We start from the raw sequence: 18,459 nt of genomic DNA, 5'->3' as shown, positions 1-18,459 counted from the left end.
CTCCCAAATATGTGAATAACTGATCCCAACATTCAGAACTAAGTGTATGGGTTGTGATGGAAGCAGGAAGGGTCAGGTATTCCTCACTACCAGGAATCTAAACGAACAGTCATTAGTGCTGGATGTGCTCAGCAATGAATTAGAAGCAGCTTCAGTTCTGTGTATGAAGAATAGCAATGGGCAAGAGAGTTTTCTGTGGATATGCTTCAAGTTGGTACAATCACAAATGATTAAGTCAGTTAAAAAGTCCTATTCCAAATCTACTTGAAAGTCAACTTTTCCTAGAACTTGAGCCCCAAATTATTAGATTAAAAAAAAATTCACAGTGAAATTCATACTTACTAAGAATTGCCAACTCTATTCAAATTATGTGAAAAGAACCCCGCCCACTACAACTAAGTTTGAATTTTCATGATCAGGAAACAATACAACTAAGTGTCACCAAACAACATATTTTAAAGTTTTAACTAAAAAGGAAAGTATGTATACATATTTGCATTTATGGAAAGAACTTTATAAACACAGGAAAAAGTCCAAGCAGGAATTTGCTTATTAGAGGTCATCCCTGGGGATATCCATCCTTATACAACTAAAACTGAAGTAAAGAAAGATAATTTTTAACAGTATAGTTATCAAAAATTAGATTTATTTTTTTTAAACATTTATTTATTTGACAGAAAGCGAGAGAAAGCACAAGCGGGGGAGCATCAGAGGGAGAGGGAAAAGCAGGCTCCCCACTGAGCAGGGAGCCCAATGTGGGGCTCAATCCCATGAACCCGGGATCACAACCTGAGCTGAAGGCAGCCACTTAACCGACTGAGCCACCCAGGCTCCCCCAAAAATTAGATTTAAAGTTATTTTCAAAATTCCTCTCTAACAGAATCTGTTAAACACAAACATGCTAACTACTCAGTCCTAATTTCTCTCCACTTTGCAAAATACTATTCTCCCAGTATAGTTATAGGCTTTAAAAAAATAAGTATTTTCTCATCATTTAACAAATATGATTTCTTTATTCTGAGCCTTCATTAATTCTCCTTTGAATTTCTCCTCAGAGTTGATATCCAGGTTTAAAATTCCAAGAGGTGGTAAGTTCAAAAACGAATTGTTGTTTCAATAATTACAACTAAATATAGTCACAAGAGGTAATTTTCCAATTAAATTAGTGGAAAGTTGCTAGAGCTTTAAGGGAACCAAGAGATTATGTAAGTCAATCTCTTCTTTTCACAGATGAGAAAACCAAACCCAGGAGACCAGCCTTACGTCCTCACAAAGTGATGAGATCCCTGATCTATGTACTAGCAATGATATGCTTTATCCCACATCACACAGTTTTGAAGGTTGTGTTTTCCATTATTCTAGCAAATAATTTCAAAATAATGAAGAAAAATAACTTGCTGTCAAGATGATGTATATTCTATACACACTACCTTTGCTAAACTAATGGCAACTAGTAAGGTAAACTTGAGTCTCTTAACCTCATCCTCATCTGTACAAAGTATTAATTAGTGAGTCTTCATAGTTATTTGCAGTGATGTTATTGACAGTTAATGTTTACTGAGTAGTTTTCTGGGTCAAGAATCATGCTTCATTATCTCATCTAATCACTCCGCTCACACCATTTTTGAGGTAGAACATTTGAAATTCAGAGAAGTTAAGTGACTTCCCTGGAGTCCAATAGTAGTAAGTGGCTAAAGGTCTGACTCTTAGGACGCAGGTTCCTAATCACTACACTGTGTCGTCTCTGAAATACAAATGGGCAGTTCCAAAACCACATGCGGGATCAAAGTGGATGGAATTTGTTTTACAAGAGAACACCTCTGAATCCGTGAACCTCTGAAACTGTGGGAGCTGTTGGCAGTGCAAAGACCTGTGGCTGCAGACTATCTTGCACCAGCTCTGATGTAACTCCTTTGCGCCTCCTGACCCACTTCCTAGCACACCGTGATTGCCTGTCAAACTACAAAAGCTTTTTATTTTGTCCTAAGCACAAAGATCTAAGGGTTGGCCAGTGGGAGCAATAAGGAAGCAGAGAACTCTGCATGGCTCTCTGGACAGTCCCCAGCTTCGTTCCTGAGCCCCATCTACACCCTGCTCTCCACCCAGACAGAGTTATCTGAATTATACTTGCAGTTCTCCATGTCAGCAGAGGGCCTCCTCCCCCAAACTCTGCCACCCCGGTCATAAAACCTCCCGCAAGCCCCTTTCACCTGTTTAACAACTCTGCATTCTTTGAGACTTGGCACAGACCTCCCATTTCCCAGAATACCCTCCCTATACCCGCCTCACTCCCTGCTGACGAAGGCCTGCACAGACCCTGTCATCAGTAGCCTGTTACCTTGTTAAACTCCTTCACAGGCATCATCCCTGCTGGGTTCCTAGAACCTTGGTGCCTGGCTCACAGCAGTCACTCAGAGTGCTCCTGAAGGCACAGACAGTGGTGGCATCAGGGGGCATAAGAGCACTGGCAATGGGCATTCGCCCTGGCATGTTCACTACTCTGCCCTTTGGTTTCTCTAGAGAGAACAGCCACAGACCAGACAAAAAGAGATTTCAAATGACCCCACATCTGACATGCCTGTCTTCCTATAGCCCATTAGCTCCCTGGAACCTTGCCTGAGGAGGCCAGGCAGCCGATGTAAACCTTGTGATCATGTTGCCCCGACACAGTCAAGCCCTGCGCTTGCAGCACTGGAGCATGTTTGTTCTCTGACTGGAGATGGTCTTGGATTATTCTCAAAGACAGCAATACACTGTATGGCACCAAAATATTTTCCTGACATTGCACCTTTGAAATTTTAATACAAATGGAAAAATCTGACTCACTTTACAATAATGTATACTTTCCAAACAACTCTTTGTAAACACTGCCGTTCAGTAAGACATGACCATGTATGCAGTGACAGAGGAAAAACTGAAGAGGTTTAAAAGTGGCAAATCTAATTCAGATACTGAAGAACTCTAAACTAAAGAGTTCACCAGAATTCACAATACAGTACTGACTTCTCCAAATAGCCGCATTTATATTTAGTAGAATACCAATAATTCTTTATTGCAAAGGGAATAAAAACATATTTAAAAACATCTCACAGTGGAGATGAATTGAGTATTCCAGATAAGGGAAACAGCACACTGAGAAAAAAGGGGCGAGCTGAGAAAACAATATGAACATGGAGGAACATGGATGTCTGGAGCAGGGTGTCCTGGAAGAGGGAGTGAAGAGGGGAGCAGAGCTGGTCACCAGAGGCTTCTGAGCTACAATAAGGAGTCTGGACTTCATTCTGAGGATGAAGGAAAGTTTCATGGACAGAAGTGTCACGGTCAGACCTGCATTGTAGAAGCCCCACTCTAACTGCAGTGTGGGGAAAAGACAGGAAGACATGTCTAAAAGCAGGAGACTAGTTACAAAGGAAGCTTTGCAAGAACTGGGATGAGGTGACAGTGGTGTGACCCCGGGTTAGCAGCTGTGGTGTAGATTCCAAAGCTAGCAGAGAACTGGGAACACTAGAAGTGGAGACTGCTTGGATGCTGAAGATGAGAAAGCCAGTAGAGTAAGAGCACAGTAATTAGGGGGACGGTGGCAGGAATTACCAACAGGCATCCCAAACAACCAAGAAATCTAAGGGAGAGGATAGGAAGGCTGGGGAGGACAGGGATTCAGTTTGGACACATGGCAGCGGCAGTGCCTGCCAGAGCTGTACCTTCTAGAGAAGCTATCCCAGAGGCAGTTGGATGCAGGGTTCTGTCACTGAAGCTAAGACATTTCAGGAACCAAAATATTAATCAGAACGAGTCAGCAAACATATAGTTAATAATCTAATATATCCTTTCTCTTTAGTCAGTGACTTTCTTTTAATCTTTGTACAAAACTTGAAATGTGATTATTTAGGAGTTTAGGCCCCTTGTGTAAGAAAAAGATCTGGAATAAAGAAATATACTTGGGAACTTCCAAATGCTTGAAAATTTAGTATATGATAAAGGGGATTTTTTTTGTCAATTAACAGTGCTGGAACACCTAGTCATTTGGAAAAAATTAAGTTAGAGCCCTCTGTCACCCCTTAAACTTCAGATGGATCAAAGGTTAAAGTATTTTTTAAAAATACATAAAAATAGGGGTACCTGGGTGGCTCAGTTGGTTAAGCATCTGACTCTTGGTTTGGGCTCAGTTCTGATCTCAGGCTCGTGAGACTGAGCCCTGCATCAGGCTCTGCGCTCAGCATGGAGTCTGCTTGAGATTCTCTCTCCCTTTCCTTCCACCCCTCGCATGTTCTCTCTCTCTCACTCAAATAAATATATAAAAATATATTTTTAATACATAAAACATTAGAAAACACTGGTGAATTGTTATATAATTCTGCACTTGGGAATAATAATAGTTATTACTTATACAGTGTTTACCATGCACCAAGCACTGTTTGAAGAACTATACAAACACACAGTCTTTGCAACAACTACGAAGTGGTATCTTCATGTCACAGCTAAGAAAACTGAAGTGCAAAGAAGCTAAGTAACTGTCCGGTTACCCTACTTGATAGTGGTGAAACTCTGATTAGAATTCATGCATCTGTACTCTTAGGTACAATTCAGCACTGCATCTCTGGGCCATTCTATAAGACCTAGACAGAAATAATGAAAAGAAAGAACTGAAATTTGAAAAAATAATTAAAGCTTCTTTATGGAAAAATACTATAACTGAAATTCATAACTCACAACACAGAAGTGGAGGAAAACAATTCCAATACATGTCAGAGCTAAAATTCTAATATACAAAGGATGATTACAAACCAGTAAGAAAAAATAAACAATTCTTACCCACGTGTGAAAGGAAATATACCAAAAAATATGAAACTGATAATAAATAGGACAAGTTGTACAATGATGCTAAAAAGCTAAGAAATGTAAATTAGGATAAGAAACCATCTTTCATCTACCAAACTGGCAAAAAATGAAAGACTGATGATATGCAATGTTGGCCAAAATGTGGGGCCATGGGCAGTCTCACATACTGTGAGGTAAATATAAACTGGTACAATGTTTGACAGGGCACTTCAGCTATAGAATCAAATTTTAAATATGCATGTCCTTTGACTCAGCAATTCCACTTCTGAATATTTGTTTTATAGAACTAGATGCACAAATATATGAAAATGTATATACAATGGTAGTCACTGAAGCTTAATTTAACAATCCAAAAACAAACTATATATGTCTAAAAACAGGAAACTGACTAATGTGACATTCATAAGATGGAATATTATTCAGTCATTAAAAAGACAGCTCTATGTGTATCAAGATAACAAAATACTGTCAAGAAAAAAGCAAAGCCTATAGTAGTCTACAATGTACAGTCCTTTTTGTTAAATGATAAAGATGTAAGTTTTAAAAAAAAATTGTTCTGTTGCTTTCAAGAGGATTGTCTAATAATTTTATTAATGAGGTTTGATACTATAAATTCTGAATCCCAGAAACATGAGGACCTCATACAACAGCCTGGAGATGTCAGTGTACCAGAGTAATTGAAACATATTTTCAAAATTCAAAATAAATTTAGATTAAAACACTAAAACTTTTTCAGGAATATTAATATCTACATTAATTTGTCACATCTTTTATAAAATTTAAGTTTCAATGAAAATAATCTTACTTATGGGGCGCCTGGGTGGCTCAGTCGTTAAGCGTCTGCCTTCGACTCAGGTCATGATCCCAGGGTCCTGGGATCGAGCCCCGCATCGGGCTCCCTGCTTGGCGGGAAGCCTGCTTCTCCCTCACCCACTCCCCCTGCTTGTGTTCCTGCTCTCACTATCTCTCTCTCTCTGTCAAATAAATAGATAAAATATAAAAAAGAATCTTACTTATTACACAAGCAGAATTTAAGAATACTAACAGAAAGCCAGAAAATAAGAGATGTAGCCAACTCATTATCTTGAAGGAGAAAAAAGAAATGAAATGTCTGTTTCAACACACTCTTCATCTTAGAGCAAACAGACATGAAGAATGTTTTTGAAGTAATTAAACCAAAAAACTTGCAGTCATCAAGTAACTTGATCAATGTTACAAAGTTGGAGCTTACTGCCTGACTCTTCACAGTCTCACTAGGACAAAGGTCAGTGTATACCAGTGGTGGTGATTAATAAGCATCTTAAAGAAACTGCAGGGTATAAAATGACTCGGTCCCACAAATAAAGCAAAAAAGATTTTCCCATACAGACAATCCACACGACATTTCTACTGAGTACCCTCCAATTTTATGCAATTCTAAAGAACACTTCATTTATTCAAGGCCATAGGACTACCTCTTCTAGGTAACTTAGAAGCTTACCATTTTGAGGATCAAAATACTTTCTACAACTATCTCGAATGGAAATCCTACTTAAAATATAACAGGCCTTCTAATTCAGTTCACTGAGTAAACAGAAACACAAGCTTGTAATGATGAGCCACACTCGCCATTATAAAAACAAACAATCCTGATCACACTCATTCTACATAAGGAAACTGGTACCCAAAAAGTAATGTGGAAAGTTCTGTCATTTAATAAATCTATAATCTGAGAAGCTATCCAGATATGTGGAAATGAATGTTCCCACACCAGGTGTCCCCTGACAGCAATGCTGTGATGTCCTCTTCTCCCTCCCTCTCCTCTCTTGCCGTCAAGTCTCTCTGTCTATACTGCGGCCATCAGGGAACCTGTCTCTTCCTCGTACTGCTAGTCTTTCTAATTGGCTGCTTTTGATCACTGTGTGTTGGGGACACCAAATGGACAAGACCACAAGAATAATATCTTAAATAAGTGTCAGTGAATCCTGAGCCAATGCCCTTGAAACTCTTGTTAAGCGTAAAATCAAAGAACTTCAAAGGACAGATTTCGTTACAGGCCCTTTGGCGGCTGAGAGCCTTTTTCCTTACTTCTTAGTGCTAAACCATGTTCCAGATAAGGGAGGCTGTAGGATTTAGTTACCACCAGTAAACTTTAAGTGTTTTCTGTTACGTGGCCTCTTGGTTCCTAAAATTTCATACAGTATTTGCTTAGCAAATCTTTTCTTCAGTGCAAACGTGAACTTCTATTTACTCCAAGATGAATTAATATTAATAAAAAATTAATTTTGCATGACAGTAGGGTTATTGGGACAAGAATCCCAGAAGTGGTATTTTAAGTTTACATTACATTATAAGTACTTGAAAGAGAACAATTACATTAATGCATAACACCTTTTTGAGCATATGTATACTCATATATACATAAATATACTCAAGAAATAAATACTCAAGGGACAAGAACCCTAAAATGGCATCTTGAGCTTATATAACATTCTGAGAATTTGAAAAAATGAATTATAATGCATAACCTTTATGTATATATGAATATGAACCTGAGTATAGATATCATATATACATAAATATACATACACACCCATTTTCACCTCCCTAGTAAGTGCAAAAGAATCACATACAGATAGTAAACTCTTCAAACCTATAGCAGATTATCACGCAGTACAGCAGTCTCCCCTTATCCACTAGGGACACATTGCAAGACCCCAGGTGATGCCTGAAACCGCAGATAGTCCCAAACCCTATATATACAATGTTTTTTCCTATACATACATACCTATGATAAAGTTTAATTTATAAATTAGGCACAGTAAGAAAGTAACAATAACTGATAAAATAGAACAATTATTGCAATATACTTTTTAAAAAGTTATGTGAATGTGGTCACTCTAAAAATCTTACTGTACAGCACTCACCCTTCTTGTGATGATGTAACATGATAAAATGGCTACACAATGACATGAAGTGAGGTGAATGACATAGGCATTGTGATGAAGCGTTAAACTACTAATGACCTTCTGATGACGTGTCAGGAGGAGGATCATCTGCTTTCAGACCGTGACTGACTGCAGGTAACCAAAGCCTCAGAAAGTGAAACCATGGAAAGGGGAGGCATGGACTACTATATAGCTATTTCCTCCATGCCACATTAAGCTGTCCTACCTCACTCAAGGCACTTGGCAGGTCTTACAGGCCAGATACCTCCCAATGAATCTATCACAAACTGAGAATTAGGCCACACCAATCATCTAGGCTTTTGCTGTGAAATCCTGTCTCACCTAGGACCTAGACTACGTCTGCCCAAAGGTGTTAAACAAATGATCTATGAGGTTGAACTTTTCATGTCATTATTATCCTTACTCATTTATTCCACAAATATTTACCAATGGGCAACTATGGGCCAGGCATTTTGCTAGGTGCTGGGTTGCTATCCAGCCACAGGCACTGCCCACTCAGGCCTTACAGTCTTCTGGAGAAGACAGTCATTTATCAGATGAGATAACAAATGTAAAATCACAACATTGAGAGTAAGGACACTGTGCTGTGAAGCCAGTCTGGGAGATCAGGGAAGAAGAGCTTCCCTGAAGAGCTATCAGGGAGCTAAGATATGAACAATGAAGTGCTGACTTGGGACTGGGGAAAGTGTTCCAGCAGAGGGAGCATGCAGTGCATGCCAAAGCCCTATGGCAGGAGGTGGTGTGCTGAGTTTGAAGAAATGAAAGAAGGCAATCCTGCAGAGAACAAGGGCAAGTGTGATCTGAGATGAGCCTGGAGAGGCAGCAAGGGCCAGACAGGGCAGGGATTGAGTAGGGCATGATAAGGATTCTCTGGTCTTTAACCAAATGGCAAGCTTTTGAAAGTTTTTATACTTAATCTTACTTACTTTTCTAGAGGAACATTGTTATAATCAGATTAACATTTTAAAATGATCACTCTGGCCATATAATATGGAGAACAGATGGGAAGGGAGAAAGTAGGATACAGGGAGCAAGTCAGGAGGCTACTACATCAGTCCAAGTAAGAGACCATCCAAGTCTGGCCTTGGGATGTGGTAACAGGGTCAAATCCCCAGGCTCTGATGGTGGACTAAATACAAGGAGTGGTCAAGGGTAACTCCTAGGTTCTGGTTCTGCCATTTCATGAGCAGAGAATATATTAGTAGGACAAGGTGTAGGGAAAACCCTGAATTTTATTTTAGATATCTGAGTATGGCTATGTCACACAGTTAGGTGTAGGTCTAGAGTTTAGGAAAGGTCATGGCTAGGAAAACAAATTCTGCAATCACTTGTGAATGGTCAATAACTATCTAGAGGCATTAATGGTGGGAATGGAGAAGACAAAATGACAGAGGCCCTAGGAGCACCCTAAGGATCTTTTAATATTTATGTTCCAGAGGGTGATGATGGGCCACCAAGGAAGAACTGCCAAGGTTAAGAAGAAAATCAGGAAGGTTACCCATTAGCCCAATAACTAGTCACTTCAAGTATCAGAAACTCAATTTTCTCAGTATTTGACAGTTTGAGCATGACTCTAATTACTTTGTAACTACACTTAGCTATTAAAATAATTATTTTAAATTTTACGTTATATAAAATCAGTCAATATTATCAACCACTGACTGCTAAATACCACCTACTGCTACTATCAACATAAGAAACAGTTCTTACCTTCAAAACTTGCCTTAAACTAGACGATGATTAAAATCACATCAAAGTAAATTGTAATCTTCAGATATAGTAATTTAAAAATAACCACTTCGGGAAAATTAATTCATCCTAACATTTATGGGCACCTAATATTCATGGGTGTCAGACACTAGTCTAGGTACTAGGCAGTGGAATAAATAGTAAGACAGAGTTCCTCATTTGTTAATAACGGATATTTAGAATCAGAATGCTGTAGGACCAGTTGAAGATTATTTGATAATATATCAGTTAAGTGACATATTTAGGCAATAACAAAAGGTAATGATCATGTCTATTTGTCAGGGCAAAGTCTCCACCCAGTATCTACTCTCTCCTTATTCCATATACACTCATCATCACTATATTTTCATGTGATAAACTTAGTTAATGCACTAACTACAGCACTGTGTAAGCTCCAAGGACTTCCCCCAGTCTTCAAGAGGTCCGATGGCCTCATTAATAATTCCTGGGTGTCAGACTGTACTCAGAAATATATGCTTGGTGGGTATTAATAACTCAACAGTTCTTGGCACTCTGACATCTCAATCTATTAAACCAAACTAACCAGACTGGTATTCCAAAGGATTCAATCACTAATAATACAGAACTCCCTTCCATACCTAAACATACCTAACTAAACCAACTATGATATGCCATAGAGTAAATGAAGATAAGGATATTTTTTTGATTATCTTACATTCTAGAGCATATGTGACATTTCCTAACGTTTTCTTTCTTTTTTTTTTTTTTTTTAAGATTTTATTTATTTATTTGTCAGAGAGAGAGAGCATGCACAAGCAGGGGGAGCGGCAGGCAGAGGGAGAAGCAGGCTCCCTGCTGAATAAGGAGCCCCATGCGGAACTCCATCCCAGGAACCTGGGATCATGACCTGAGCCGAAGGCAGATGCTTAACCGACTGAGCCACCCAGGCATCCCCTAACGTTTTCTTAACTAGCAGAGTTGCTGTTACTAATAATAAAGACTAAATTTTAAAACCACCATTGGTATATATTGAGTTCCTTGCTCTCCATACCCCCTTTTAATGTTCTCTTTCAAGAAAGGAAAAAAAAAAACACATCTGAACTCGCAGTTCTGTACATATTCCTCTTAAGAGCGTAGGCAGAAATAGTTTGAAACTAATCTATATCTAGATTCCTTTTTCCATTACTCTGGAAATAGAAAAACTACAGCATATACCTGTCCTAAGAAAGGGGAAAGAGATCAAAGGAAAGGAGCAAAAACTAGCAGCCCAAACATACAAGCAGAAAGCAGAACAAAGCCACCACCCTTAACTACTAGCCTGGAAGGCCAATTAATTCCTCAGGAAGTTAGGGAGATAACACTGTATTCACTATAGGAATATAGTGTGGAAGATTGTGGATGAGACTCAGGGCACTAGTTTTTAATCTGGGAGTTTCTCTGTATTCCCATCTCTCTTAAAGCACTTAATATAGTACTGTTAAACACGTTCATACTAGAACCTACCAAGAGAAACAGAGGCCATGCATCAATGATCTTTTTCTCTACCACCCAGACCATCATCTTGTAGAGATCTGTAAACCTTGGATGAATGAAATAAAAAATAATAAAGGAGCAGGGTACAACTGTACTGGAAGAATTTCTCTCCATGTGTGATGATTAAGATTCATGAGTGATGTTAATTTCACCTTCTTTAATTCCCTCCACTTATAATACAGCACAAATCAAAAAAATCTAACACTCAACGTGAATCAATTATTCTCCTTGCCTAACACAATAAGGTGATCTAAGTACAGTCTACTTGTATTACATATACAAGGCCAGGTTACAGAAAGCTATCCAGTATATACATATAAAGAGACAAATATATTGGCAATGGCACTGGGTAGAGACCTATTATGTTTATTATGACTCCTGCAGAACAAATTCCTCCTTAAAAATTATCAATTTAATTATTAATTTGGAAAAATAAAAGCAGCATAGATGGTGGAAAGAAATGAACTGTGGAGTCAGACTGACCTGGCTCTGTCTTCTAGTTATGTGATCACAGAGCTTTAGCATCACAAATGAGTTTCCCTCTCTTGAAAACAGAAATTACAATGCCCTGGAGGGCTGTAGTGATAATGAAATGAGATACTATATAAACTGGCCTGACCTGCAGAAGGCAAGAAAGGTGACTACATAAAAGGAATCCAAACATATCTGTATACTCAATGAACATGTTTTAGCCACAGCTAAAATCCTCTTATAATCTTGCTATAAGAAGAGCACCTGACTAATCTCACTGTTTTGCAACGAACCATTTACTTTAATTCTGTTCCTGCTTACTTCTTTCATGTTTAAAAATGTTCTTAAATTATTTGTTAAAGACAACTTGGGTCTGTTCCTAAAACTGCACATTTCCTCACATTAATCTTCTACCCATTTACATTTTTAAGTAGCTCTAACTTTTGACTTAGCATACAAGAAGGGGAAAGGACTGAGGAAAACCACCATAGGCAAAGTGTTCCCAAGGTTAGAGGTGCAATATAGTGTAGTTCTTAAGCAGCCTCTGGAGACCATTACTGTTCCATGCCACGTTTTTCTATTGCCTTCTTTATAGAGAAATACCTCTCAACCCAAGAAAATGGGTAACAAATGCAAAAGTTGTCCTTTCTCACTCAGAGCACTTCTGAATGCCCTATATTTTCCCTCAGGGGAATCCATTCACCATTAACTGCCTTGCCACCCCATTATTTCTTCTTCTGGAATGCTTATAGCCAGTGTCAAGGACTGATGAGCAGACAGCCTAGGCAAGCTGTAGCTGGTTATTTTGCTCTCTTGAAAACAAAGAACACTCCTTTCTTTCCATGTTTTGAAATCTTCAAGTCAGTAAGTCAATGACCATTTCTAAGACATGCAACATATGCTGGAGGTGCTATAGAAGACAGGAAAGAGTATCAATGAACAGGGCTACTTCCTGGTTTTTGTATCTAACAAAATGGAGTTATTATAATGTACTGGAAATCATACATTAAGGAATGTTGGTTAACCAGTCACCCTTGCCAAAATCAGATATGAAAATAAAACAAAAGTTGGCAACAACTATAGCTCTGATATTTTTCTTTCAGAATTACATTTAATAAGGTTAAGTATAATGAAGAATGCATTAATGTTCTTACCTGATTTAAAATAGAATTTGTAGACAATTCATAACTATGAAACTTACACATTCACATAAGTTACCTTATGTAACTACTTCTATTGTTTCATAAAATCACCAACTTCATTTTTTACAACTTATTTTTAGATAATAATGTTCCTATATCTCCTCTAGTAAAAAGTCACTAAATTATATTTTTAACCTAGCAGCTTCTAAAAGGAAGTGAAAGCTGGGGGCTATATGAGGATATAAAAGCAGCCTATGAAATGGCTTTAGTTTTAAACAAAAACTAACATTAACAAGTACAGCATATCTTGTTCTTTCATGGGGCCAGCAAATTGATAGTTAGGGTTTTTTTAAGTTACAAAAATAGGATAGAGTAATTATATCTACCAAACTCACAACAGCCTGTTCAATGGAAAGTAACACTGTAATTTTTCTTCAAAAACAATAAATAGGAAGAAAAAGTTCCTAATTCTGTAATATAAGTTAAAATTCCAAACCCTTGGGCGGCACTTACAGGCACAAAACTTTCATTGATTTCAATTATTACCCTAAAGGAGAGGGACAGACATAAAATCTTTTATTTTTAATATGAATATAACTTACACAATTTATACTTCACAAATTTATTTTCCACATTTTCAGTTTCTACATCTAAAGATCAAAAAAACTGAAGGAAATTCTGAAATTAAAAATCATAGAACTCTCTTTTAAAAATACAACAGGTCTTTAGACAGAAGGGAACTCCAGACCCATACTACTCCTGAAACATTAAAATACTTCAAAATCTCAGTGCTATATTTTTCTCCAGAAAGTACAAATGAAACTGTCAAAAAAGTAAAATGTAAAGTTCACTGAACTCTTTATAATCAAAGTATTTATACCAATAGATGCAAATGAACTTCAACCCCACAGACAAGGAACTAGAAGGAAAAATCACTGTATTTTCAAGCTTAGAGAATCAACATTTTACTATAAACGAAGTCTGTAGGTATTACATTTGGGGTGAACAAACAGCATTCTGGCTAGTGAAATTCATTTTTTAAAAATGATTATGCTGATTAGCTCCTGATTTCACACACTGCATTATAATCCACTCCTTCAACTAAGAGGGCAAAACCACCTATGTTATAACATGCAAAAATTAAATATGGGTTACCCAGTTCCTCAATTCTATCTGCCTCCACCTTAGTCTTATTTTGTGTGGAGGCAACTCTAAACAACTTCTATACATTATTTTTACAGTGGCTGCTCCTCTACTATAGTCATAGCTCATCAACAGGACTAGAATGCTGACACTAAATTATTTACTGTATTCAAAAAGTTGCTCTCATAAGAACAGATAAAATTAACTTCTAAAATTTAAGGTTTAATATTTTTATCTGGAGCTCATTTGTAGTACTAACTGCCTTCAAAGAATTATTCTAGTGAGGTTTTAATCCAATCTTCACAGAAGCAGGAAAGTGTAGAGAAACTTAGCTCTTGTAACACTAACTTATATTTACAAGTGCACACACAGAAAACTATCACAGCCACAAATCTCCTTCCCTCTCGAGATTGCCATGGCACAGTGTTGACCATAATTTTTAGGGTTTTCTGTTTTTTGTTTTTTGGTGGGGTGTGCAACTTCCTGGTAATAAATGAACTGTGGTTTTAAATAAATAAAAATACCAAGCTCAGAAAGTGCCGAAGCACTTTAGATAATTAACCCAAACCAAGGATTCCTATTGTCAAATTCGTCTCACAAGGGAAACAAATATAAGATACAGTCTTTAAAATACCCAGAATAAAGGTCAGGAAACTCTACAGGGCAATGGTTCACTATCACGAAAACATTTCCAGCAACTCAAAATACTCATCAAGACTACGCTGTGCAAACACTAGTCAGATTTCCTAAAAACAAGGATTACGACTGTCACACTTAAAAGAATTTCCTTTAACATAAAGATTTCCAGTTGCCAAAAAAGTGTCAGGCCAAGAACGGCTGGTCTGTTACCTTACACGTACCGTAATGCATAGGCACGTAGGACTATCTGAGCCGAAGCCCACTGCACTGTCTGTAGTCCCTGGAATCCCGCAGCCGGCGGGTAGCCCGCGCAGCTGCACGAGCAGGAAGCACCGCACCCCAGCCGCGGTCCCCAGCCACGCCGGAGAGGCTGCGGGGAGCAGTCACCACTGCTTTGAAACTGAATGGCTGACACATCCGGTCCTGGCTCTTACACCACTCCGCCAAATGCAAACTTCAAAGGCCAAATTCAAACTCCAAACAGAAGTCACTCAAGTTTTAGTGGCGCTGCGCGCATTCCCAAGAACATGTAGAGCCCCTGAGGGACGCAATGAGAAAACCCAAGTCCTAAAATATTCCAAGTCCCCGAGTTTGTAGCCCGCCCGCTCGCCCGCTCGCTCGCCCGCCCGCCCACACCGCTTTGACAGGCGTTACAGAGCCTTGCACCCGGAGCGCCCTGCGGCCGTACTGCCTTCGGCCGGCTCCCGGGCGGGCCCGGGTACCTGACGAGGGGCTCTGCCTGTCAAGGTCCAGTGTACCTCACGGCGTTTCCCGACGCCCCAGCCCCCCCTACCCGGCCTAAGGCTGGGCTCCGCACCCACCCCGCCCCTTTTTTGACCACCGCCTGTCTGCAGGCTCGGGCCTCACCCCCAGCGATCCCGGGACTCTCGTCTGGGGGCGCCGCCGCCGGGCTGTTGCCCGCCCCCCAGCCCAGCCCCTAGGGCAGCGCCAGGGTCCCGCGCCGGGTCACCTCGGAGAGTCCCGATTCCGGGAGCCCCACAAAGCCAGCCCGGGGCCCCACACCTTATCTCAACGGGTCCCTGCAGCGCGGCTCGCACGCCTGTCACATGTCTGCAAACAATAACAAACTCTCCGGCACGTCCCGCCCCGGGTCCCCGTTCCGTCCCCCAGGCCAGGTCCGGGCCGCCGCCCGACGCCGGAGGGGTCAAAGGGGGTGCCCGAGGGCTCGGATCCCGGCGAGCGGCGCGCAGCCTCGCTGCGCGGAGCCCCGGGACGCAGTGCGCGGTGCCCGGGGTTCATTCATTGCCCTCGTCTGTCCGCCCGCCCCCCAAGTCCTCGCCGCGTCCCGGCCTCGCTGCTCACCCGGCGGGGGCCGCTGCAGGAGGCGCCTCGGCGGCGGGCGTCCGCTTCTCCCCGGGCTCGGCCCCCGCGGGGCTCGGGGCGCCGCTGTCCTGTGCGGCCGCGGGCTCCAGAGGGTGGGCGCCGCCACGGTTCGCGGCTCCGTGAGACTGCGGCACCGCCACAGGCTGGAAACCGCTCCCGCCCGCCGCCGCTTCCGAGGGCTCCGGCGACGGGGAAGTGGAAGAGGACGACGGCGAGGCGGCGAGGAAGAGCGGCGGCTCCGGCAGCTGGTCCAGCTCCACACTCCGCACTTTGCGCAGCTGCCGCCGCCGCCAGTCAGCCCGCTCGCGGCCCCCGCTGCCCGCCTCCCGCAGCAGTCCCGCGGCTGCCGCGGGCGCGCTGCTCGCCTTGAGAGCCCCTCCGCCGCCGCCCGCCTCGGGGCTCGCCGCCCCGGCGCCCGGGAATCCCGACGACGAGGCGCGATTCCCCGCCGCCGCCGCCATTTTCTCTCGCGGGCTACATTCGCTCGGCCCCTGCGAGGGAGGGAGGGGGCGGGGAGAGTGCAGGGGGAGGGCGGACCGGCGGGCGCTGCGCCGCTAGCGTAGAGCCGCCTGCGCCAACTGCGTGAACAGGGCCCGCCGGGTGCTTGGCCTGGACGGTCTGGCAGGCGCACCGGCTCCGGCCCGGGGTGGGTGGGGGGGGGGGGGGGGGTGGGATGGCGGGGAGCAGGTGGAAGGAGTGGGCTGTGCGCCCGGCGTCGCGCGCGGGCCGGCGAAATGGGCTGGGACGTAACCGCCGCAAAGGCGCCCTGGGCTTAACGTGCTGCACTCGCTGGGCGCCAGGTAGTCCCGGGCTGCACCGGCGAGAGGAGGAGCCTCGGCGGCTACAGTGCGCCGCTTCCTCTCCGCCGCAATCTCGGCCCGGTTCGTCGGGAGGTCGCCCAACGAGAGTTGCAGTTCGAACTTAGGTGTGTAGTGCGTTGAAGGGGATGCAGGCGAGAGGGTTTGCGGTCTGTCATTCTCACTGCCCTTTGCAGTGGGCGTCGGGGAACCCGGGCGAGGACCAATCCTCCTCCCCCACTCCGCGCGGGACGCGCAGGTGGCGCCCTGGGTTGTCGCCTGATGCAAAGCGAAAGAAACCCAGTATTTAGCAGACGTGCAGCCGCGCCCCCCCCCAAAAAGTTTTTTAAAAAAACCTTTTCTCCTCTTTTGTCCTCCTCTCCCCCAACACGAGCTACAAATAAAAATTTCAAAGTTTCCTGGGATCTCTTGTTCACAACCTGAAGTCACCGATTTGGGACATCCCTCTCACCTCTTTCTCCGCCCTCGCTAGAGAGAGACTTGGAGGGGCGGAAGTCCTTGTACATCTTTATTTTTCCCTCCGCTGTTTTTGGGAAAGGCAGCAGTATACAGGGCCACAAAGAGCATGTCAGGGGAAGGAACCTAGGCTGTGCCAGAAAGTGCTCGATAATGTCATCCTCGGCCAGGTTTTGGCCCTCCCCGAATCCGATGCTTCTGGCGGCACGTCCTTCTTCCCGGCAGGGTCGGGTCACCGTCCGGGTTCCATCCGCCCCCACCCCTGCAGTCCCCCCGAGTTGCCTAACGTGGCGTTCCGAACCCTTCCAGTCCTTGGGGCAGTCTCGGCGGAGCAGAGCCTTGGAATGAAAAAAGCACCATTTACATGTTAATGATTTTCGACCTTTCTTCTGACAAGTAGAGCTTCTGTGTGGCGTTTATTTCTCCCCTCTCTTCTTTTCCTCGAGCTGATTTGTCTGTGAGGGGAAACCTCCCACAACCAGGGACATGCATCCCTAGATTTATTTTGTGCACGTTAATTAAGACATGGGGGGGGGGAGGGTTCCTCACGAACAGAAGGAGCGCTATCTTGTCAGTGTTCATAGAATTAGACGTTAAGTCAGTACTGTCTACAAAATAATTCATTTGACTTCTTGAAACTAGGTAAAATGAGAGTCTCCTTCCCGACTATAAATGTTAACTGAGGAGGGTGGTGATATTCGAGGGATTTTTAAAAATGGTATTGATTTTATATTAGCTCAATATTTTGAATACTGCTGCATCTGCCGTAAGATAGTTTTAGATAGTTACATTCAACGGTACAAATTTTGGAAAGTTTAGATAAATCTGTTAAAATTTGAAGTCTACATTTAGGCTATAATTATACACTCTTTTAATGGTTGCCAAGTGTATCATCCAAGCTAAACACTAGTTATTTCCCAGGTCTTCCCAGATTGCCACACCCACCAAATCCTAAATTGAAAAGGATCAACTTTCGTCTTTCCTATTTAGATTGAAAAACCTTTAAATGGCATACACATACTCTGGTACTTGTAAATGAGAAAAGCAAGTGGACGCCCTTAGCCTTTCAAAATTGTTCCAGTTTTAAAGTTTGGCCATAGTAGCAAAGTAGAACAAGATTCCAGCAAAACTCTTTATTTGTACCAAACACAACACTGTCAACTAGCCCCAGTTCTCCACACCACCATGGAGAAACCCCAGTACTGGTCTTTTGCCGAGTTTTTGATGCTTTAAGTCATTTTGCCCTTGATCTTTTATGTAAATATTTGGGTTGTCATTATGCATCTGTACACTGACAAACTGATTTTTTTTTTTTTTGAGAGGGAGAGAGAAATAATCAAAGGATATGCTTGACTGCAAAGGATGTTCTTCCTCTGTCATATGTTAATACAAAGTCTCCAACCCATGGGATGGCTA

At 42.3% G+C, this 18,459-nt stretch overlaps 1 protein-coding gene across 1 annotated transcript in view; it reads right to left on the bottom strand.

The window, feature by feature from the left end:
• MAP3K1 (mitogen-activated protein kinase kinase kinase 1) overlaps nucleotides 1–16,234 on the bottom strand; it is a 74,975-nt gene extending 58,741 nt beyond the window's left edge. The window contains exon 1 of the mRNA XM_044916787.1: nucleotides 15,749–16,234. Within this exon, the coding sequence (XP_044772722.1) occupies nucleotides 15,749–16,230 (482 nt within the window). The 5' untranslated portion in view covers nucleotides 16,231–16,234. The remainder of the gene's footprint in view (nucleotides 1–15,748) is intronic.
• Nucleotides 16,235–18,459: the final 2,225 nt, after the last annotated feature.

This window comes from Neomonachus schauinslandi, chromosome 7 (genome assembly GCF_002201575.2).
Source record: "Neomonachus schauinslandi chromosome 7, ASM220157v2, whole genome shotgun sequence".
NCBI lineage: Eukaryota > Metazoa > Chordata > Mammalia > Carnivora > Phocidae > Neomonachus > Neomonachus schauinslandi.
This window is presented reverse-complemented; position numbering and strand designations above follow the sequence as displayed.